Here is a 24,418-nt window from a genome sequence, read left to right as displayed (position 1 = left end):
AAAGATTTGGTGGCAGATGTAAAAAAATGGATTTCTCTCAAATTTTTACCATGAATAGACATTTCAATAAAAAGCATATCTACAACATTCATTTTAATTTTTAGCCTCCGTTGCCATGACAACGGTCAATTATCCAAATTTTGATGTTTTTGCCATTTTTCACAGATTTTCTATAGTGAAACAGTACAAGTTTGTATACTTATTTTAACCAAAAATACTTACAGTATACAGTTTTTGTTTATAGCAGTGTAAACAAAATGTATTGAGTTCCATTTAATGTAGAAAAAAAATTTACAAAATGGAGTTTGGTTGATACCATTATTTTAAAAAGGGGTGTTTTTAAAAAATATTTTTTTTATAAAAGTATACCTCATAAACGTACCTATAACTTCCAAAGTGGTGTTTTTATATCAATGAGGTTTTGTAATTTGATAGTCAATAGGTTTGTCAACAATAATCACGAAAAAAACACTGGGGTAAATTTTTTACATAGGTTTTGTGTTGCCAGGAAAATACGAAAAATACAACAAAATACAAACAAAATATCAACAAACAAAACACGTGAAACACAATTTAAATATGGCTAATCCAATAATAAAATGTATATATGGCTTGTCATAATGCTACTTGAGTCATACGAATAGTTTAGATAAAATAGGAGAATGTGTTGCCAGGTTTATTTCAATTAATTGCCAGAAAAACAGTATTTTGCATTGAAATATTTAGTTGATGGAAAATAATGTTAAACTTTGAAATAATTGCGTCAATGGTTTTTATAAATTTTTACATCTATTTTGTGTAAAGAGATACAGAAAGACCTCCCAAAAAATCTGACCTTGTAAATAGGTCATTTGAGGTCAAAAGGGGTCAGAATGCAAAACAGGACAGGTCCCCACTTTACTACAACTATTAATGTTTGATCAAAATTTACAAGATAGTTCATAACAATTCTCAACAATTTTCATTTTTTACCTATAGTGTTACCTTAGCAACCATTTCTATGTGTAACTAAGGAAAGTAATTTTTAAAAAAAACATAAAAAATGGCGTTTTTATGAATACAAAGAATTGATTGCATTTGTAATTTTTCTCAATTTTACTTCTACTGCATTCTAATAATCTTAAAGTGATTACAAACTTGACCTTGTAAATTCATTCATTTTGAGGTCAAATGAGGTCAAGATATTACCATAGTAACTGTTTCTATGCGAAAATATTTTAAAAATAAGGGGTTTTTCATAAATACAAAACATTTTTTCTACATAGTTTTACATTTCTACTTTTTGCCAAATTTACTTTAAATACTGAATCCTAATAATCTCAGAAAGAAAGTCTTGACAAATCTGAATAAAGGTAAAAAATTGACCTTTAGTGTTATCTTAAACATATATTTTACATATTGAGGTCAAATGACAGCAGCATTTTACCTATATACTGTATTGTAGCAACTGTTTCTCTACGTATCTTAGTACAATATTTTTAATATGGGGTTTAATGACTATAAACAATTGATTACATAGCTTTACTACTTTTTCCCAAATTTACTTATCTACTGAATCCCAGAAAATGTCTGACCTTGTGTCATTTGTTGGGTCAAATTATGTCAAAATGTATTATTTATGTTATCTTAGAACCTGTTTCTATGCGTAACTAAGGATAATTGTTTTTTTAAATACAGTTGAACCTCTCGTAAGTGGCCACCCTCGGGACCTGGAAAAGTGGCCGCTTACAGGCGGTGACCCCTTACGGGAGGTTCTGCCGATAAAGGGCCAAAATCACGTATTATGGCTATACACGATATTCTTAACGAAACGAGCCTCTCAATTTTCCAGCTAATTGTATTATTATTTATAATCAGGTGGTTTAGTATTTTTTAGCATTTTCAGACAAATTTTAAAAGCTTTTAAATTTATCATATGAAAAATGGTCGGTCAAAATCTGTGTAGTTTTCTCATCTCTTCACAGTAATGTTTTTAAAACCGCTTCGAAATAAAGCTAATATATAAAGAAACATGGACCTCTAATTCATAGGTCCATGCAATAAGTATCACATTTTTCGGGTGGCCGCTTACGGGAGGTCATATATCATACAAAAAATCTAATTTTTAGTATAAAAAGGTGCCCGCAGCTGCTTACGGGAGGCCGCTTACGGTAGGTACCAAATGCAGTAATTAGATAGGAAGAACTGGCCGCTTACGGGAGGTGCCCGCTGTAAATAAAATATGGGGTTTTCATGAATAAAAGTAATCACAGAAGAAAGTCCTTACGAATATGACCTTGTAAAACGGTAATTTGAAAATGCAAATAAGGCATGCCTGCTAATAATCTACAAATTTAAATTTGTATAAGATAGGTATGAAAAATCTAAAGAATATTTAGTTACCATAGTAACTGTTGCTATGCATAACTAAGGGAAATTAAATAATTATCAGATAATTATTAATTAATAATAATTACTGAATCCAACCATCACAGTAACAAAAATATAGAATTTCAATTTAAAACCAATGTTTAATATAAAGTGTGATATTTTACATGCTGACCTTAAATGAAATGAAATTTCACATCAGGGCTTCAATATTTGTTATGTAGCATTAACATACCTGAGTATATCATTGACTTTTGATTGGTTCAATTTTGGGGAGGGGAAAGTGGTGGATCCAGGAGTTTGAAATAGTTAGCGGGTTGGAGGCGACGGTCTAAAAACTTAACTTTATGTCCTATCTTTTGCATTGCAATTTTTAACTTGTGGTGGGTGGGGGCTTGGACAAATGGGGAGGGGTGGGATTGAGGTGTTTGAATCCGTATATTGGTTGGGGCGATGGTAGCGGCAGTGTGGGTGGTGCTTGAATGCATGCATTTGACACTCTATAGTGGATGATCGACCAAAGTGTTGCAGTTTATCTTTTTGTGGTTATTGTCGGAGTAGGGGGGGGGGGGGGGGGGGGTGGTAGTCGAAAGTGCTGGTGGATGGGCATGTGGGATCTGCTTAAGTTAGCAAATAAAAGAAGTAAAAAAATGAAAGAGGAGCTTCAAAATAAGAGAGGAGTAATTTGTTGCAAAGATTAAAATTCACAACGATCTGATAATTTATTCAAATTTCCAGAGGAAAACCTATAAAATGACATAAAACTGGGAATTACTGAATCTATAATTAAAAATATTGTTTTTTTTTCTCACAACACAACTAGAACTATATAAAACATTAAGAATTTTTCTGACCAATGAGTTTCAAATCAGATAATCAAAGAAAATAAAATGCTTTTACTAATATACTATGTTTTTTTTTTATAAAAATGCCTATGTTTCTCGCAACATTGCTTGTAGATTTTTAAATTAACCCAGTATTTTATTTTAGAAATCAATTATTAAACATTAGAACTACCTATTTGTAATAAATCAGCTAAAAAAATACACCACTTTGGGCGTTATGGTGAAGTAAAGTTTAGTTGCATTTAACAATTTAAAAAAAGTGAAAAACACCCCTTTTTAAATAAATGGTATCTCCTAAAGTATGAAATCAAAAATTTAAAAAAAATATGAAACAGGTACACAATGCATTGTTATTATGCATACACTAATTATTTTTTATAATTAAATGAACAAAACAAAAATATCGTTTATCAAAGTAGTACCAATATCCATTTTAAAAAACCTTAAAAAAGGACAAAATTTGTCAAAAACACAAATTTGGCCGTTGCCATGGAAATATATGTGTGAAATAAAAAATACTTCATATTTGATTTCTCTCAACACATATATAGCCATGTGCAAAATTTGAAAGAAATCCATTTTTTTTAGTCTGCCACTATTTTTGATATTTCTTTCATTCTTACAGTCAATGGCTCTTAATTCATGTTAATTGAGCACAACATTTGAAAGTGGCATGTAAGTTTTAAATGAATCATTGTAACATTTTATTTTAAGCTTATTATGTTTAATACTATAAATTTTGTGCTATTAAGTGTTAGTGTTAACTTTGTATGAGCTACGTTTTGTCACAACAATTAAAATTAAAGCAAATATTGCAATCTACAAAAAAAAAAATATGAATTATAAAATAACAAATGAAAGTTTGCTATGATAATTGTTTAATAATGTTATTAAGAAAACCAACATGAAGAGGCTACTATACCAACATTAATTTTGCAATATTTTATTTAAAGATTTAAAAAATAGAAAAGAGAATGATATCAGTATCAAATATTTGTACTTAACTGCTTACTTGTGTAGCTGTGGAACATGCTACACTGGAAGATATCTGTGAGACACGCAAGTTTATAAATAGCACAATATGTAGATAAAAAAGTATTTAAAAAACAACTATATCAAGAGAAAGTGATATATAACTTCAATGTTTCAGTACTAAATGCTTGTTCCAATAATGCTTGTCAAAATGGAGCTGGTTGTGTCCAGGTTTCTGGTTCCTGTACTGATTACACATGTAGCTGTCCAACATGCTACAGCGGACAGTTCTGTGAGACATGTAAGTTTAAAAACATCACACAAATACATTTTCTTTTCTACTATTTTCCTACTGTGCTACAGACAATCATGCTTGATTTTCAATGCACCAATGAAAGTTTTTCTCTTGTCTTTAATGCCTTTAATACTGCATAAATACTAAGTATAATTATGTTTATATAATTATTGTCTGTTTCTATGGACACATATATAACAACAAATATTGCAATGTACAAAAACAAAACAAAAAAAATATGGAAAATAAATCAACTTGTGTCGCTCTAAAATATCCGTTTCTTTAGGCACACAAAAATCAAATTCAAATTGTTTAAGAACAATTTGCAATTTTAGGCTGGGAGACAAATCTAAAATTCGGGAGTCTCCTTTTCCAAAACGGAAGTGTTGGCACGTATGCAATGATTAAACATAATCTGCTATATTTGTTTTGACTGCGCATCACAATACTGAACTGTAATTTCAGTTTCAGGTAAAAATGCCTGTGATCAATGTCAGAATCATGCAACCTGTCTTCAAGCATCTTGTGGTTCATATTGTGTGTGTGCACCTGGATTTAAAGGAATATTCTGTGAAATTCAATCAAGTGAGACTTTTTTCTTGTTGACTACATACTGTACCTACACATAAGAATAGTTAGTGAAACAAAGTATTAACACTTTTATTTTTGGTTTACAGATCCTCCTTATGTTTCAAGATCTCCACTGTCAAATAGAGTGACTTTGTATACTACAGTGTCTCTTTATTGTAAGATTGACAATTCTGTTGATTGGCAATGGTTCAAAGATGATGTTCCTATTACTGATTCTGTAAATAAAGAAGTGCTATCAGTATTAATGACGTTTGGTGCACAAGGTTATTACTGGTGTAGTGGCTCAGGTGTTGGTCTACATTCCAGCATTATCAGCACCTCTTTTAAAGCTGCTCAAACTATTATTGGTGAGTATATTCATTCATATTAGTGGAATCATAATTTCCATCTATTAATCCATCTATTAATATCATTTGCATCAAACCACAACTATAAATGGTTTTTAAACATACTATTTTTTGTGAGGTTCTCTGTGTCTTATTTACACATTTTATTTTGTATAATATAATAAGATTAATTGAACTTATGATGTCAATTTGTTATGCTATATTGTCTTTAGGAATGTCAACATTTCAGGTCACTTTGATATTTCAAGAATTGGAGTTTACTGAAAGTTTGCAGAATCCATCTAGTGTTGATTATCAAGAGATGTCTACCACTATCACAGCATTTGTAAGTTGTTTACTTCAATTTCTGAAAGCAACTTTACTTAAAATAACAAATAATAAAATTTGAACTCATCTCCTACAATGATTTAAATAATAATACTAATAAATTTAACTTATATAGCGCATTATGCAAAGCCTCAATGCGCTTAACAAAAGATATAAAAAGCAGAAAACTACTGTAAAACCAATCCAAAGGGCAACAGAGGCCAAGAAAAGGAACAAAATCCATAATGCTTTGTTGACGGATGGATGGAATGAGTGAGTAGAGACTCTGAACTAGATCGCAAGATCTCTTAGGAAAGTATAGTTATAATATAATAAAAGCAGACAAGGAATTTTGGGATTTGAAGATAAATAGCAAAATATTATTTTAAAATTTGTTCAATGTAGCCTTACTTACAGTTTTGAAATATTTAAATTACAGTTTATTATTATTAGGAAACTTTTCCATGCCCTGGTATTCCTAATTTATGTTTACATTCCCATATTAGTCATTCTATTCAACATTTAACTTTTTTTTTCTACCCACCCCTTAGAAAAAAGTGAAAAAGGTTGTACATAAACCACAATACAATGATACAAAACTATTTATTTATTTATATTTTTAGTTGAATGACTCATCATTGCCAAATGATCCTTACATACAAGTGAGAAGTTCGCAAGCAGGAAGTGTTATTGCTGATTTCAACTTCTATGTGTACATGTTAGATGTTTCACAAAAAGACTATATTGATATTTTATTGTCATCACTGTTGCAAGTTGGAATAAATTCAAATGGATATTTTGACCCAAACATTATCAATGTTAAAACTGCTGGTAAAGTAAATTACAATAAATAGTTTTGTTTGATGTACAAAACATTTTTCAACCACCCACCAATCCAGTCTCTAAATACCTGACGTAATAAGTTTATTCATAACTGTACTTAGTGAATGTGTATGTATGACAGTTGTTATTGTATTATCCACTGACCAGTTGAGAATTTCGTCACAAAGTGACTATAAATAATTTGAATTATAATATTTAACAATTCCAATATCTACACATTTAGCACATTAAGAAGTAAGAATGATGACTTGTCTTCACAGAAATGTGCTTTGAAGATGAATATAATGGTTATACATTTCCTGATACATTAGTTGGACACGCTGCCGAATCAGAAGAAAAGTGTGATGAAACAAAAAAAGATTGTAAGTTGTATAGTTTTGTATAGTGCGTAATACAATCTCTATGTGCTGTAGACTCAGATGTTACACTTTTCTACATGCTTCTCCCCTAAGGGTCACGTCATGTCAGTTCAGCCACTACAAGGCGCTCTCTCATCTGTCCATGACACAGTGGTCCGGGGTAACCCCATACTTGTCTCGAAAGATGTACTAGATTCTTTATAGTGCACATGAGCATCGTGATTACACTGGACCTACGGTTTATAGTCCTTATCCAAGAAGACTTGTTCTACCACCAGAACCATGGAGCGAGTGAGCCTCGAACCCTTGCCGATGTTTGGCTGGATTACGTTTCCACTGTCTTACCCTCTCGGCTTATCCGCTTACTCACTTTTTTGCCAGAAAGGAAGAAATATTTATGCTTTATTTTGAATTGTATATGGGGCTATGCACACCCTGTGTACATCACAATATTAGGTCCGGGTTGTTGCAAATGTAATTTAATCAATTTAAATGTAAACTTCTTGTTTTAGATGGTGAGCCAGCTGCTAATTGGACTTGTGTTAGTGATGGATTGAGTACAGCTATGTGGTATTCTACACCTGAGATATCGGACTGCGGAGGAGAGGCAACTGCAGAAGATCTACTTGCAAGAATAGTAGCCGTAAGATGATTGTACTCATATTATCTCTAAATGTTCTTGTAGATGTTTTAATACCTTATTTACAGTGATAAACAAAGACATTTTTTTCATTTAGATGAATGTAACAGAATATAATGTTGAGATTGTAAGTGAGGATGTGTACAACATAACATTGAGAACTGATGAGATTACCAACAGTGCACTTGAAAGTACAGCTGTTATTCTGCAGGATATTGTGGCTGTTAATTCCAACTCTACAGTGGTTAGTTTTTTGTAGTTGTGCAATTAGTTAATGAGTAGACACACACACTGTCGTGGACAGACGTAATAGCGCCGTAGTTGGCTGCCGATGACATGATGTGACCCTTAGGGGAGAAGAATGTTGTTGAAAAGTCTAAGTCCACAGCCCTCTGATCTTCATGAAATAGCTTTATATAAATGTTGCATTACATTACAATTACAACCAATATAAAAGTAATAAAGAAAACATAATCATCTTGTCTTCCCTGTTTTCCTTCTACAATTTTGAAGTAACATTTTGTAAAGCTTTTTTTCAACATAAAAATTTGTGATAAAGAATCCTATATAAAATTTGCTTCCGTAGTACTGTAATTTCAAATCCTCATTATTTCATTGTACTGCAGTTCAGTAATGGAAAAGTGGCATAAGGCTGGAAAACTAAATACATTTCTTTGTTAAATATCAATATTAGGTGACATCATCAATGGTTGGTTCAGTAGATAACATGTTTAGAGTAGGTGAAGAGATTTTGATGGAAAGTCAAATGATGTCGCAAGCACCAACAAGCATTCTTGTGTCACTAGAAAAACAGATCGGGCAAGTTGGACTACACGATGGTGTTTACAAAGAAAGTATGATGAATGTTGCAGTGCTTGGACAGATGTTAAATACTGATGATGTAAGCAGCACTGGATTAGCATATGGGTCAACAGATGGTTTAAACGGCCTGGAAGATGTCACAACTTTACAAGGGAATAAAGTGCCTGATGATGTCCAAGTTTCTATTGAATTACCACCAATTATCACATCAGAAATTATGAATAAAAATGGTAAGTGTTTGTATCTTCATAATTACATGATCAGTATGTTTCTTTAATTTATTTTGATGTTTTTTTTCTCAACGTATCTGTTATTGTTCACTTTAGGCAGTGATAGTTTTCGGGTTGTTGTGATTGCATACCGGAATAGTAGGCTATTTCAATCACCTCAATATGACAGTTTGAAGCGGAGACCCAATGGCCCAGTTATTTCATTCTCAGTACCAGACACACCAGATTCAATTTCTTTATCTGAGCCGCTCATGACCACATTCATTCCAGCAGAGGTAATTTTTAGTATTACTAAAAAAAGATTTAAAGAATTATTTAAAACTAAAAAATATTCAAATTGTTGTCTTCTAAATTAACTTCTCATTGTTTTAAATTATTACAGTTTAGGAATACAGAGCAAACTTTTATTTGGGTGTTGTTTTTTTTTATAAATCATTGGATGTTATAAATTCAGATATCTTAAGAGAAAGTAAACCTAAAACCAAGGTGTTAATTGTCATAGTATTCTGTAGGCCTATGTTTGCATTCTTCTTGTGTAGATAACTGAGGAAAACGATAACACTGAATGTGTTTTTTGGGATTTTGCATTGGAGAATGGTATTGGAGGGTGGTCAAGTGAGGGATGTGTTCTCATTAGTGGATCCCTCGATGGTAGAGATAGACAGTACTGTAATTGCGATCATCTCACTAATTTTGCTGTTCTTATGGTACAATCATTTAATTCATGTACAGTATATATAACATCTTTCTTAATTTTCCATTCTTTTATTACATTCTATAAATAACATATCATCACTGTGTTTTTTTTTTTTTTAAATGATCTTTTCTAATGCCAATTTGCTGTCTTTGTAGGATTTTTACCCTCATGATAATGATCCAGTTCTTGAATTAATCACCAAAATAGGTTTAGCTCTATCGATAACAGGGCTTAGCATCACATTATTAACATTCTTAGCTAATAGGTAAGTATGTGGAATATCCTTTGAAAAATAAACATTTATGTATGAAGCACTTCCCTTTTCTTAACTAAGCTAGACCATGTCCTAGAAAATTATGATAATTATCAACAGCTTTATATTATTTTAATTGATTTATCATTTTTCTTTAAAATAATCTTTTTAATATATTGTTGGATTTATACATGTTTACATTTTTTTTTCTAAATATGATTTGTGTACCATTTCTTTTAGAAATTTAAGAAAGGCTGAACCGAAGAAAATCCTGTGTAAGTTATGTGTCTCATTGCTGTGTCTGTACATCGTGTTCCTTGCAGGAATCGACCAAAACAAGCGCAATGAATATGGGTGTACTGCTGTGGGGGCGATATTGCATTACTTTCTGCTTTCTTCAATCTTCTGGATGACCGTACAAGCTGTAATGATGTATTACCTGTTTGTGAAAGTCTTGAATTCCCATGTTTCCAATTTTCTGTTGAAATCCATTCTTTTTGCATGGGGTGAGTTTAAATACTATACTAATTAACTAAACATACAGTAAAATGGTCACAGTGAGTTTTGAGTGTTGAAATACAACTTGTCTCTTACAGGAGCACCAGCTGTTATTGTATTGGCCACAATCTTTGTGAATACTGATGAATATGTAGATGAAAATAACCAGTAAGTAATGCACTATAATTTTACAAAAATACAGTAATATTATATAATTTATTATTGGTCAAATTTAAAAAATGGTTCCGAAATGTTGATCAAAAGTTAAAAAATGTAAATTATATTGCGGCAAACATGTTTATAAATATCTAATTTTGCTAAATCAAGTGTTGGAATTGATTTGTTTGTATTGAACTTATTTTTGATCTAAATAATATAAATGGATTATCTCTCTTCCCAGTTGTTTTTTGGCCTTGAGTCGAATGTATGTAAGTGTTGCTGTTCCTGTGGCTATTGCACTGCTGTTCAACGCAATGGTGTTTATTCTGGTGATGCATAGCTTGTCCCAACATGGAAAGTTTCAAAGGGAAAAGAAAAATGATGGAATCCGAATGCTGCAAAATGGAATTAGTATCACCTTGGTAATGGGCTTGACATGGCTTTTTGGATTCTTTGCGATTGGAGAGGCTTCCAGAATCAACAATCTATTATTCTGTATCTTTAACACCCTTCAGGGCTTTCTCGTTTTTGTGATGTATTGTGTTAGAAATAAAGAAGTTAGAAATTACTGGAAAAATATTTGTATGATCATAACCGGGACAAATGAGCTGCCTTCCACTTCTCAGGGTAGCCTAGAACTTGGCACTAACCCGTCAAGTAGCCAAACCAGACATGCTTAGTGAGTTAGACATTAAGAAGGCACTATTGAGTGTTTTGGGCAAGTATATTTAGAAATATGTTTGGAATTAATCATCGTTTAGAACCAATTATCATGCATCTACAATAAGTAGATATGTAACAAAATACCACTTTAAAGTTGGTGGTTGTACTCAACAGAACATTTACAAGGGGTTTCTTTACTTTTGAAAACAGGATTATTAATCAAAAAAGTTTTTTCTCTCTAAGCAAAATGTAAACTATATCGCGAAACTAACTTGCTTTATCATTAGATTAGTATTTTTTATTTGAATTGCAGTGACTTTTTTTGCTCATTCCCGAACCCCATCCACTACCACTACTCACTCAGAAAATTTAGTGCGGTAACAAAATGCTTGAATTGCTTATATAATATTAGGTAGACAAAATTCAATACATAGTACATAACAATTTATTAAGTAATTACCATTTCAAGATTTTCTGTCTGACCAGTCAAGATTTTTTGTCTGACCAGTCAAGATTTTCTGTTTGACCAGTCAAGATTTTAAACCATATGAGCATCAAACAATGGACACAACAACTATTAATTAACTATATATAATATGACGATTGTAATCAAAGAACCCTTTAAACATATGTTTACTTTTTGGTGTTTTTTTTAATTCATTTTGTTGACTTTTACATTTGGTTTTAACTGAAAATAATTACTAAATATTCATTAGTTTAGGGAATGTTTTCTGTAATTTTATCAACAAATATTACTGGTAACAGTAGATAACGCCCTCTCAAGCCTACTGGCAAAGAAAGCAGAAAGTATATTATTTTGTTGGTGTTTTAGGTGGTACATATTGATTAAATTTAACTTGTCTAGGGCCTAATTCTTTTACCCAGAAATGTATACTTATGAAATAGATTATTTTCTATGTTTATTTACTACTGTATGTACCCACACATGATATGATACACAGATTAATAAACATTTTATTTTTATGTAGTAGCCTACAGTATTTTATTTTTTTAGATGTGAATACATAATAACAAATATAAAAAACACTTTTACATTTGGTTTTAAATGAAAATAATTACTAAATATTATTAGTTTAGGGAATGTTTTCAGTAATTTTATCAACACATATTACTGGTAACAGTAGGTAACGTCCTCTCAGAAAGCAGAAAGTATATTTATTTGTTGGTGATTTAGGTGGTACACATTGATTAAATGTAACTTGTCTAGGGTCTAATTCCTTTACCCAGAAATGTATACTTATGAAATTGATTATTTTCTATGTGTATTTACTACTGTATGTACACATGATATGATGCACAGATTAATAAACATTTTGTTTTTATTTAGTAGCCTACAGTATTTTATTTTTTTTAATGTGAATACATAATAATAACAAATATAAAAACACTTCGTCTTCAAATGAGTATAACGTATGCCAAATAGCCTATAGACATTTTCGATTTTAAGCAGTTCCAAACTGATTAGATGTAAAATACATTCCGGACTTGAACATCTTGAATTCAAAGACAATTTGCATTGCCTGATCCATGTCCCATTTCAATTTTCCCGTGGTTCCTCAATATATGACTGAGTTCCAAAGAGCAATACTGAAAGAAAGTTCAAGTTCAAGTTAAAATTTACTGTCAAATACATAGTAATTGAAATTCGTATTCCAATGTTAAAAAATACAATAAAAATAGTTAACGCAAATGCATACAAAACACAATAATAAAATATGTAAAAACAGTAAAAGGTTAAAACAGTAAAAATGTTAAAAACTGGACTTGATAAAATTGCATTAAGATTAAGATTTTAAAATAACGAACACTTATTGTTTAAAATGCTTATTAAATATTCTAATTGCACATGAAAGGAATGAATTATTATGACGCTCGGTCTTCCTTTTGCAAGGGATACCTGGTTTACTAAAGTTTAAATAATTAAAAAGAGAGTGGAATTTGTCATTAATGATACATTTTAGCTTTTTCTCTATAGCCTTATTGCAGATATCCTGAATAGATGGCACGTCTGCACTTATTACCTTCTTAGCCATTTTGATTATTCTCTGTAATTTATTTCAATTGTGTTTAGATAGGCCTATGCTATTCAACCAAACAGTACAGCAAAAAGTTAATACGGACTGTATCACAGCCTGATGAAAAAGATAGAGCATCTTTACCAATCTTAAAGTTTCTTAATTTTCTCAAAAAGTACAATCTTTGGTTTGCTTTCGCATATACGTTGGCAGTGCTAGTATTCCATGACAATTTTTCATCTATCCATATACATTAAGTATTTATGTTCACTAGTGGTAGGCCTACATCACTGACTTTGATACCTAAAGGTAATTGATCAAATTTTCTATACATTTTGTACATTGATACTAAGACAATTTCTATCACACCAATTAACTAAATTATGAACTTCAGTTCTATAAGTGCTCTCATCATTGTTTACAATTAAGCCTGTGATACATGTATCATCAGCAAATGTAACTATTTGACATGATTCACATTCAGAAAGCCAAGTTAATCAATTATATCGCGAGAAAATGTAACAATTTGCTATATATTTTTTAATGGACAGTTTTACCTAAACTAGGCCCTCGTATAACCCATAATGAAACAATTGATTCCTTCTATAGAGACAACTATTTAATTATTTTGAATTTTGAAAAAATGTATAATCTGTAACACTAAAATAGATTAAATTACTTTTTGTTTGTGTCTAATAATAACTGCGCTCTTAGGCCTATATGATTGTTCAGTCCGTTCATTTTAATGTTAATAAATAGTGCACTAGTAAATAATGTTTTAATTCGGATCACCGAAGAAGTTAAGCAACGTTTAGTTTAGAGCTTGGATGGGAGACCATCTGGCAATATCGAGTTCTGTTAAACAAATGAAGCTGGGGTCTCGCAAAGAAATTCGGATTTTAAAAACAACTGGAAAGAATTCCCTACTATATCATAACAATATTTATTCATACATTATAATATTATAATTAATATATTATTATATATATAATATATAATATATCATTGTACGCCGAAGATTAACAAGACGTTCTACAGTACTTTAAAACACGCATGCAATACAATAATCAAGAACCATCATAAAGTAAATATCATACATTTCACTGGTTGAACCAATTGAAACCAGGTCATGAGTTAAGTACTAGCCCATCGGTGTTTAGTGGAGCTTATAGCATATTTCGTGTGAACAAAGACATTTTAAATGACAATTAATATCTGTCGATGTGTCTGTCAACCGGATGGTTATTTATAGGCCTACTAATGTTTAATCATTCCATCATTTTTCAAAAAAGTATGTAGAGTCGTTACTGACAGCTGGTGGAGGTGTATGCATAACTGGTATACCAACATACATGTCAGGGTCAAGTGGAATAACTGTATCGGTAGAATACACATTTTGAAGGGAACTCGTCAGGGCGGATTATCCATTTTTCACAATTATTTTGACATTTATTTTGACATTATTTTTTATTTTCTTTTTATGATTTGTGTGAATCTTTATTTTACTGTACAGTATTTGTTATGTTTCTCCTAAGGAAGGTGAATAGATTTGAATTGAATTAATTTATATTATTGATCTACATCTGTAATAAAACAAATGGCAAACGTTTGTATGAACGTTCTTATCTTTTTCCCAAATTTTAAATAAATTAATGATGTGTGAAAAATAGTTATAACAAAGCTGATTTGCAACAATAATAACTGTAAGTGTGTGAAATATGTACAAAGAATATAACCAGCTTGTCGATTCATGGGAGTCAGTCAACATTAGCACAGTTACAATTACTTGTGTTTACTGTACCGAAGCATATAGCATTTAATAATTTAAATTTAAATGACAATAATTATATGGGATCGGCCATGTCCTTTTACTATTTTGTAAAATAATATTATAAGGACTGGCTTACCTATATTCACAAGGAACAACCGAGTATTTTTACATAGTTTTGATATTCGTCTACTGACTAAGGTAAAAACATTTACTTTTTTCCTTCATTCAAATATTGAATGTATCATTGTGAAAAACCATAATTTAATTTCTTTTATTATCATAAACCAAAGTTTATAAATGGTATACATATTTTAAAAAATTATACATTTAGAAAGAATATTTGTCATGAATTACATACACTGTTTGGTTGCCTTAAAGCAATCTTACATCCTTTCAATATAGATTTGGAGAACGCTTATATATAGGCTTAATTACTAAGTTCGTCAACCATGTATATTTCAAAACAGAAACAAACATCAGGCAGACAGTATCATACTACCTACAGTGTATATAAATGAGTAACCTAAATGTGTATGATTTTCAGCTTGTTTTTTCAACTTACTGAACTATATGAGCGAAAACCAAACAATGCGCATAGTTTGTGGCATAATTGTTGCTGCTCTTCTTGTAAATTTAACTTCTGCACAATGTGAGTTTAAATTATTAAAATTATATTATTTAATTATTATTTCCATCCAATCATTATACCTATGCACAGAGGTCATTTAAATTAATGAACCATGATTTACTGTTAGTATCATTAGCTAAAGTAGGTCTATCTAAAGGATGATTTATCTTTTTGAATAGAGAGATCCAAAATGTTTTATTTATATACAAAACAAATAGTAAAAGGTAAAACTAACTACTGCAGCCCGCAGCCCAGAGAGCTAAACATACAATAGAGGTATGCCATATGTTATTACCGTACCAGTATTTAATGTTAATTGATAACACGCTTCTGAATATAAAGATACATTTCGTAAGGTTTTGTTCATATACAAATTAAAAAGCATAGGCCCATTACTATCTATTATATTTCAGCTATTTTGTCCTGCTCATCTGAACCATGTCTCAACGGAGGAACGTGTTTTCAAAGCTCAGCTGGAGAAAACTACTTTTGCAGTTGTCCAGCTTGGGTTTCTGGTGATAACTGTGAAGGTATTTTTTTTTTTTTTTTTTATTTTAAACATATTTAATGAGGGTGATCCATCCAGCATTTGCTGATCATTTGGGACCCTCAGAACAGATACAATTAAGTTAGTGTAGACATGAAATATAACAGTTTTAATTATTTCACTTTCTTCATTAAATAATTGTTATCCGCACTATAGCGGCTACCTTCTTGTTACTCTCCTGTTTATTTTTAGTTATCCGCTATCCGCACTATAGCGAATACCTCCTTGTTACTGTCCTGTTTCTTTTTTTTTTCTCTTTTTGTGGTGGATAACCCTTGTGATTGCCAAGATCTTTTTTTCATCTTTTTTGTTATTCTTTCATTTTATGAATTTCTATGACCTGATCATAAATTTAGAACCAACAAAGATTCTTCCACGAAACTTAATAAAATTATAATTCATATTATGGGTCAACTTTCTATGGAGTAAAAATGGCGTGTTTCACACGAAATTAGAAAATTAAAAATGCGCAAAAAGAATTTCTAATCAATTTCGCGTACATTTCAGGTAATTTTGAGAATTTCCAAATGTTCAAATTTGTTTTCGTTTTGCACTATTTAATTATTATTTCCATCCAACCATTATACCTATGCACAGAGGTCATTTAAATTAATGAACCATGATTTACTGTTAGTATCATTAGCTAAAGTAGGTCTATCTAAAGGATGATTTATCTTTTTGAATAGAGAGATCCAAAATGTTTTATTTATATACAAAACAAATAGTAAAAGGTAAAACTAACTACTGCAGCCCGCAGCCCAGAGAGCTAAACATACAATAGAGGTATGCCATATGTGCGCACAGCTCATACATATAGTGTAGAAAAATGGTTTTTGCAATCGATTTGTTTTTCATACCTTCTGTAGTAGATTTCATTAATTTTGATGATTAATTGCAAAATAAATTAACTTTAATAATAACCGTGTGCTAAAAAATGGGTACTATTTAGTGTAAATTTATGAAAAATGTACCTATTTGTAATCGATTGCTCCTCAAGATAGCTGGTGACCCCCTATTTTTTGCGCAGCGCCTCTAGGCAGCTAGCTATATTCCCAGAGGACTTAATCAATAAGAAGCTTTATCAACGCGAAAGCTATATATCTACGGATGACAGTCTTTGGAATTTTGTAAACTCGACTAAATGTATAGGTCCAAAAAACGTCTGTGGAAGAATTTTCTGAGAGGGCTGCATGTCCAATACACGAGATAATAATAATGTATTGAAATTCTTTGGTTAAATAAACACTCTGTTTAATAAATAAACATGTAATATCATATTTGCTTGAATTTTACAATGTTGATATACACAATTTATTACTAAAAACGGTAATTTTAAAAGTTCATACGATTTCCTACTGACTGAGGGCGCAATCTATTTACATTGTTCGTGGCTAAAAACGATTTTTTTCAGCGATGTTTTGGACCCTATATATTTCGAAAACTACAAGTTAGATTTTCATAATTCTTTCTTAATCATAATATTGATACAAAATATCAACAGGAAATGTGTGATATTAACTTTTAATGTTGCATCGTTATCTCTAGGTAGTAGGGCATATGACCGTTTCGGCCACAGACAGTTTCGGCCACAACAGATTTCTATGGCGCGCCATTCACGCATATATTAGACCGTGCTATTGTTTTTGCTATTAGTTATCGCATCTCATGCTTTGTTGTATAGTATTTTTTATGACTATTACTACACATTACAGTGTTATCATTCTTAACGTTATTCCACTACAATTTGCATTTATTAGATTTGTTGTTTCCATTCCAGTTTAGTTGTATCATGGAGTCTTGGCGAAAAACAAATTCAACTGTCAGTGACACAGTTAAATACTCTCTTAGTACAGACGTATTAATAGTTTGGCTATGAAAAAAGAAATGCTAAGAAAAAAAAAGAAATTTAATTAAAACGTTTTTCCTTCCATTGCTTAGGTGACCTAAGGAACAAAGAGGAATATCAGGAACTCACACATCAATACAAGCAGAATCAAGAAGAAAATTAGTGATAAAAAAAATAAATTTAATAAAACTTTGTCGTCTTCATTAATTTGATTGGTTTTTAATACAACACAGGAGTAATTCAATGTTTAATCATGGAGCTCAGGTCATATTTTAACATGCACAGAATAAATGAACATATCATATCATGTCAATATACAAACAAAATGAGTAATAATTCGGATAAAAATGCAGGGCCGTAGCCAGGATCTGTCAAGGGGGGGTTCGGACACTAAGTATTTGGGTCATGTCACACCTCCCCCTCCCCCCCCCCCCCCCCCCCCCCCCCCCCACCTGGGGGTGGGGCCTGAGGCAAGCGAATTTTGTTTGCTTATTATAGCTCTCTATAATATTTATTTACAGCAATTTGTTGAGGAAATTAAATATGCCAATGTAAATAGGTGATATTGATACATTTGAGTACGTATCGGCTGGTGGTCTAGAAAAAAAATAATCGGATGTCATGTGAACTACAGTACATGATACCATAGATACTATAGTGTATCACTATAATCCTCTATGATACATTATACTCAGGGCCGTAGCCAGGATCTGTCAAGGGGGGGTTCAGACACTAAGTATTTGGGTCACTGCCCCGCGCCAACCCCCCCCCCCCCCCAACCCGGTGGGGTCTGAGGCGAATTTTGATAAATGACACCCCTTGATGGCCGGAAATGGTACTCTCGCACATAACATTCATGATAAATGGCACCTCTAATTGGCCGGAAAAAACACTCTCATGCAGCATGCTACCATTAAACAAAACGATCGTACTTTTTTCCTCCTCCTCACACACGTGGACTATTTAAAGGACGATAATATTTGTTGCCGTATGTTAGATGCGCGTGCTCTGTGTGCTGAACCACCGCCGATTGTTTGATCATTCACTCGGTATTTTGTTTTGCGTTCAAGTTACAAGCCCCCCAAAAAAAGCACAATTTGGGTGAGAAGGCAAATTCAATGCTTATTATAGCCAGGGGCGGACCCAGGGGTGTTTCCCTTGTGGCCCGGGCAACACCCTTAATTTCATACTAAATGTTGTTTCTGCCGCCACTAAATTAAAATTGAGTTCCATTTCATCGTATACAATATCCATCCGGACCCGGAACTTGATAGGCTTAGTCATAAAGTAGTTACAGAGTTGCAGGGCATTTTATCATTGTTGAATGTTTTGATATTAGCCTAATTGTTAAAACGACCTTCACAACCAAAATATTTCTTTGTAATAAAATATTTCGCTGTAAAGGGGGGTTCGCCCGAACCATAAAAACCCCCCCTGGCTACGGGCCTGAAATGCGACTAAGGATAACATTTGTTGCGTTCAATGCGAACGTCAGAGGAAGTCCCCAAACTAATTACTAGGCCTATTATCAATTAATAATTGCTGCTATAAATATATTGAGCAAAACGTTGAATTGTATTATTTTTCAAAAAATGCTAAGTAAGTCAGTAAAACAACAATTTAAAAAATTTATTTTCATTTATCCACTAAACTGTACAACAGTGTTGCTTAAACCACACTCCGGAAAAGAAAATATGAAAGAAATTTGCAGAAAGAAGCAATCAAACACTGTTATTTCAAAGTTTGGAACGTCCGTAATTACTACGGAAATTCGGCCCAATATTACGGGGACGTAGGGAAATGAAGATAAATAGGGTACTACGGAAATACTTAAATGATGGGGAATCCCCGGCAAAATGCAATGACTACGGACAAATCAACGACCCATAGGATGGGGTTTTCCACGTACCTTCTCATGACGCACACAGGCAGAAATTCATTCCGAGCCTGTTCAGAAACATATCTAAAAAAAAATTCTTCAATGCCTTCGCATAATTCCTCTTGGGTAGTGGTGTTTTACTAATATTTCAAGTTCATTTTATTAGGTAAAATTTTACACGCAAAAACAAACGCACGCATTTCTATTAACATTTATTTACCAGTGTTTCATTTACATCTTACAACATTAATTCTTAATAATTATATACTCTTTAATTGTTTCTTCCGATTCTTATTCCTTCAAAGTTATATTTATTGTACCTCGACACAATAAAATTAGTATATATCCCTACGTACTTCAATTCGTTTTATATTTATAGAAAAATGTACATACAATTAGTATCACTTAGGCCTCATTCAATTCATTTCTTTTATTTGTAAAAACTATACATTTTAATTTCAACCGTATTGTATTTTTTGTACTCTGAAATATCGGTATCTACGTAATTCTTTGTTTCTTATCTCATCATGGCACCTAGCTACAAAATACGTGTTCGTATTTTATTTTCATTATTAATTAATTAATTAATTGCCAAGTTTGTCTCTGTCCGTGTTTTCCTGTGTAAAAACAAAAAACAAAAGTAAAACACAATGAAATCGATAATCCTGTATTACATTGTCGTGTCTCATTGTTCCTCTATCAATGGCACTATGGGCGTTCCATAGATATGGTAGTATTATTGTCTGTGGCCGAAATTGTCTGTGGCCGAAGTTGGCCTAATGTTCTCTTTTTCTCTCGATGTTGCATGTTTTCCTGTCGATCGTTGAGTCGCGAATATTCATGTGTGGATTCAGGCCCTCTATAGTTTCTGCCTTAACCTAATAGGAAAAAAAAACAATAATGCGTCCCGGGCTATCCACGTTTTTAAATAATAACAATTACATTGTGATGAAAGGTTTCAATTACATGCTAATTATAATCAATTTTATGCTACAGTTAATTTGTCTTGCTCATCCGATCCATGTTTTAACGGAGGAATTTGTCTTCAAAGCTCAACAGGAAGCAACTACATTTGCAATTGTCCAGATGAATTCTCTGGTGATAACTGTGAAGGTATTATAAATTAATTTCTCACAATCCGACCATGGAGTAAAGAATATTCTTTACTCCATGATCCGACTTAAAGATATCTACTAATCCGGTCTGAACATCCAATCCAATCAAACAAAAAATATACATACAATTTGAAATAAAACATCCAGTCCAAATTCAACACCCAGGCATAGAAAAGCATCTCTATTATTTGGGTGCAATTCAAAAGATACAGTAAATGACAAATTGTATTGTTGTTTTTCAGTGAACTATACCAGGGAGTTGTTCTTTTCTATATTTGTACTATTCCGTATTTATACACATATATGTAAATGTGTTTTGTCGTGCGATCTAGGCTATAACAAGAAATGATACACGTATAATGCTTCATAGGCACTATTTAAAATCATTATTATCAATGTTAAGTTTCAGTTGATTTGTCTTGCTCATCCGAACCATGTCTTAACGGAGGAACCTGTCTCGAGACCTCAACTGGAGAAAACTACATTTGCATATGTCAAGATGAATTCTCCGGTGATAACTGTGAAGGTATTTTTCACCATCATTTCACCGTCATATATGTGTATAAATAATACTGTCAAATTATTGAAACAGTGCTCATGTTCGGAACATGATCTCATAATCGCGTAGAGCATAGTTCATAGGCAAAAGTTCCATATTTTTTTTAGTTGTTTGAAAAAATGTCTCTTGGAACCTTCTGCTTAATTAATATGCAGATGTCCTAAAAAAAAACATTTTATCTTTCAACTCATGAAAATATTTATATCATTACACCAACTAATAAACAATCCTTACTGTATGTGTATGACAATAAATAAATCGTGTGTATTGATCGAAATTTGATTATATTTGGCATGAATAAAATAAATTCCAGATTATAGGATCAGCTGTGCCTGCATATGAAGTATCGACCTACGGCATCGTTTCTTGTGGGGCATGCGATCGATAATGACACTGCCCATTTCTACAATCCGATTTGAACATCCAGTTGTAGAATATTGTGCGGAAAGAATATACTGATGACAAATGGAACCAACCGCAAATTCTCAGAAGCAACATACAGTACACAAACAATTACAGATTTTAATGCCGTTTTAAATGTGTTTTTTTTTGTCAACTGTTTTATTAGTTTTCAATGGAACGTGTCCAGTCTGCTATACAGGAGAAACTTGTGAAATATGTAAGTTTGTGTGCTTATTGCCGTATCTTTTGAGTGCCGTGTAAAAATGTTAATCTTTGACTTGCTTGAAACAAAAGCCTTACCTATTTGAGATGAAAACAGTGACACAAAACTCAAGGAACTAAGACTTGTAGGTTAGAAGTGTACAACCACTATACATCATTTGTTTACTAAATATTAATATAAATGATATTTGTTCTAAGAACCATATGGACTTACTAAAGTACTGTAGGCTATTGTTTATCATTACTTAAGTGTGGTTCCCACTAGCGACGTATTGATGCAAAGTGGGGGCAAACACAATTATTGGAAGGGCATTTTCTTATGTAGCGTTATGTTGCGTTGCTAGTAGGAACCAAGCTTTAGTAAGCCTACGCAGGGAAGAGTGAAATTACAATCTTCCCTGGTCTATTACATAGTATCGTAGAATATTACAAATTATTTTGAATCAAAAAGCCTATAGTAATAACGATTTTTGTTTCTATTGACTTCTTATTTTAAGAATTTTTAGTTTCTAGTTTTAAGCAAAAATATTCTTGATATATAATGATGGATACACAGCAGTATGCGACTTCTTATTTTAACTCAAATATTTCTCAAAATAAGTATTAATAATTAATTAATATTAAGAACAAATATTCTTGATAATGATAGTGTATATTGCTTTCTTATTTTAAGTAAAATATTTCTTAAAATAAAGATTTTTAAAGAATTTAAGCAAAATTATTATTGATAAGGATGGTATAATATTGATTTCTTATTTTAAAGATTTTGAATATGTTATTTTGTAGTTTTAATAAAGTTAATCATTTCAATAGAAAAAAAATAAAAAAAATCATGTTTTCACTTACAAAATTACAAAATAAATGTTAAAATTCAACAAAAAATCAATTGGCTGGCAGTCAATTTGACCATTTTTGCTTTAAATTACATTTTTTCAGGTAAATACATTTTTTTTGATCCAATTTTTGGTCAAAGTGGATAACTATTATGTTACATTAAAATGGAATATTCAACAAACATTTTTTTAGGAATTATTTTTTCAGGGGGACAATACATCTTTAAGTAAAATATTTATCACAATAATTATTTTCAAGAATTGAAAATCTTGTTTTAAGCAAAAATATTCTTGATAAGGATGGTTCAATATTTTAAATATATTTCTTAAAATAAATATGTTCAAGAATTTGCAAATCTATATATTATTATTATTTCTCAAAATAAGGATTTTTTAAGACGTTGTCAATCTTTATTTCAAAATTATTCTTAATAAGGTTAATAAAATATTGACTTCTTATTTTAAGTAAAATATTTCTTACAAATAAATTAAAATAAGAGTATTGCGGAACTTAATTTAAGAAACTTTGTTTTTTTAGTAAAATACGTCTTGCTTTAAAAAAAATGATCAATCTTGATTTAAGAAAAACATTTCTTGATAAGGATAGTATAATATTAGTTTCTTATTTTAAGTAAAATACTTGAATTTGTGAACCTTTTCTTGACAAGAATAGTTTGACATTGAATAAGTTTTTTCAAGAATATTGTGAAATTTAATTCAAGAAACTCCTCCTAAACCGCAAGTTCGATATTAGTGCCATTCGAGCTGGGGCACCTTTTAATTCCTCTTTATCCATTAGTCTGGGATGCAATATACAATAGGCGACAATTGAAGAATGCGATGGGCAGCAGATGAAATTCTATTCACATGCCATGCTAAATCAGGAGAAAGTAAAATATAAATTATTTAATATTTCAGTACTAAATGCTTGTTCCAATAATGCCTGTCAAAATGGAGCTGCTTGTATCCAGGTTTCTGGTTCCTGTATTGCTTACACGTGTAGCTGTCCAACATGCTACACTGGACAGTTCTGTGAAACATGTAAGTTTAAAAGCACACAATAATTAGATAAAATTGTATTCTCTTAATACCAACTCTAGCAAGAGAAAGTAAAATATGATTTATCTATTATTTCAGTATTAGAAATAGCTGGTTGTGATGTTAACCTTTGTCAAAATGGAGGCTCATGTGTCCAGGTTTCTGGTTCCTGTAATGATTACATGTGTAGCTGTCCAACATGCTACACTGGACAGTTCTGTGAAACATGTAAGTTTAAACATGATTGAGTTTAAAGTTTTGTTTAATTTCTAATTATAATTTATATTGTCTTTTCTTAGGGCAGTCAAAACCTTTAAGGTTATAGGAACTTGTTCCTCAGTTTGTCTGCCCTGTATTTTTTATTCATTTATATATATAATATATATATATATTATATATATACCAAAATTGTTTATGTCTCTACCAAGCTACCTTCTTTGTTTTCTACTCTTATTCAGTCTCCACCCACTATTCAACACGCTGTTTCTATTGCTATATTTCTTTTATTCCTGTCTACCCAGGCAGCACTTGCCAACTCATATGCTATGGCTTTATCCAAATTCCCTCACTTGCACTGATGAAGGGCTAGTGTTGCCCGAAAGCTCTGCTAAGTTTTCTGGCTGTTTACTTTATCGTTTTGATTTAGCTTTTCGCT

At 31.6% G+C, this 24,418-nt stretch overlaps 2 protein-coding genes across 4 annotated transcripts in view; both read left to right on the top strand.

Moving 5' to 3' along the window:
* Nucleotides 1–24,418, top strand: part of LOC144842964 (adhesion G-protein coupled receptor G7-like) — a 77,087-nt gene that overhangs the window by 23,194 nt on the left and 29,475 nt on the right. The window contains exons 9-15 of one of the 3 annotated variants that reach the window (XR_013612208.1): nt 8,714–8,892; nt 9,157–9,324; nt 9,470–9,579; nt 9,808–10,073; nt 10,164–10,233; nt 10,466–11,372; nt 11,418–12,167. Coding sequence is in view for 1 of the 3 variants with exons in the window: in XM_078699590.1 (XP_078555716.1) it covers nt 8,714–8,892; nt 9,157–9,324; nt 9,470–9,579; nt 9,808–10,073; nt 10,164–10,233; nt 10,466–10,904 (1,232 nt within the window). In the remaining 2 variants the exon portion in view is untranslated. Of the gene's footprint in view, nt 1–8,713; nt 8,893–9,156; nt 9,325–9,469; nt 9,580–9,807; nt 10,074–10,163; nt 10,234–10,465; nt 12,168–24,418 lie in introns of those variants that run through there. The other 2 variants (XR_013612207.1, XM_078699590.1) reach the window with 2 other exon arrangements.
* Nucleotides 15,250–24,088, top strand: LOC144852147 (uncharacterized). The gene is made up of 8 exons (XM_078709894.1): nt 15,250–15,343; nt 15,736–15,852; nt 20,591–20,707; nt 21,113–21,235; nt 21,837–21,887; nt 23,644–23,766; nt 23,863–23,991; nt 24,063–24,088. Exons 1-8 carry the CDS (start codon nt 15,265–15,267, stop codon nt 24,086–24,088), a joined length of 765 nt encoding a protein of 254 aa, XP_078566020.1. The 5' UTR covers nt 15,250–15,264.

Source organism: Antedon bifida, chromosome 1 (genome assembly GCF_963402885.1).
Source record: "Antedon bifida chromosome 1, ecAntBifi1.1, whole genome shotgun sequence".
Classification (NCBI taxonomy): Eukaryota; Metazoa; Echinodermata; class Crinoidea; order Comatulida; family Antedonidae; genus Antedon; species Antedon bifida.
This window is presented reverse-complemented; position numbering and strand designations above follow the sequence as displayed.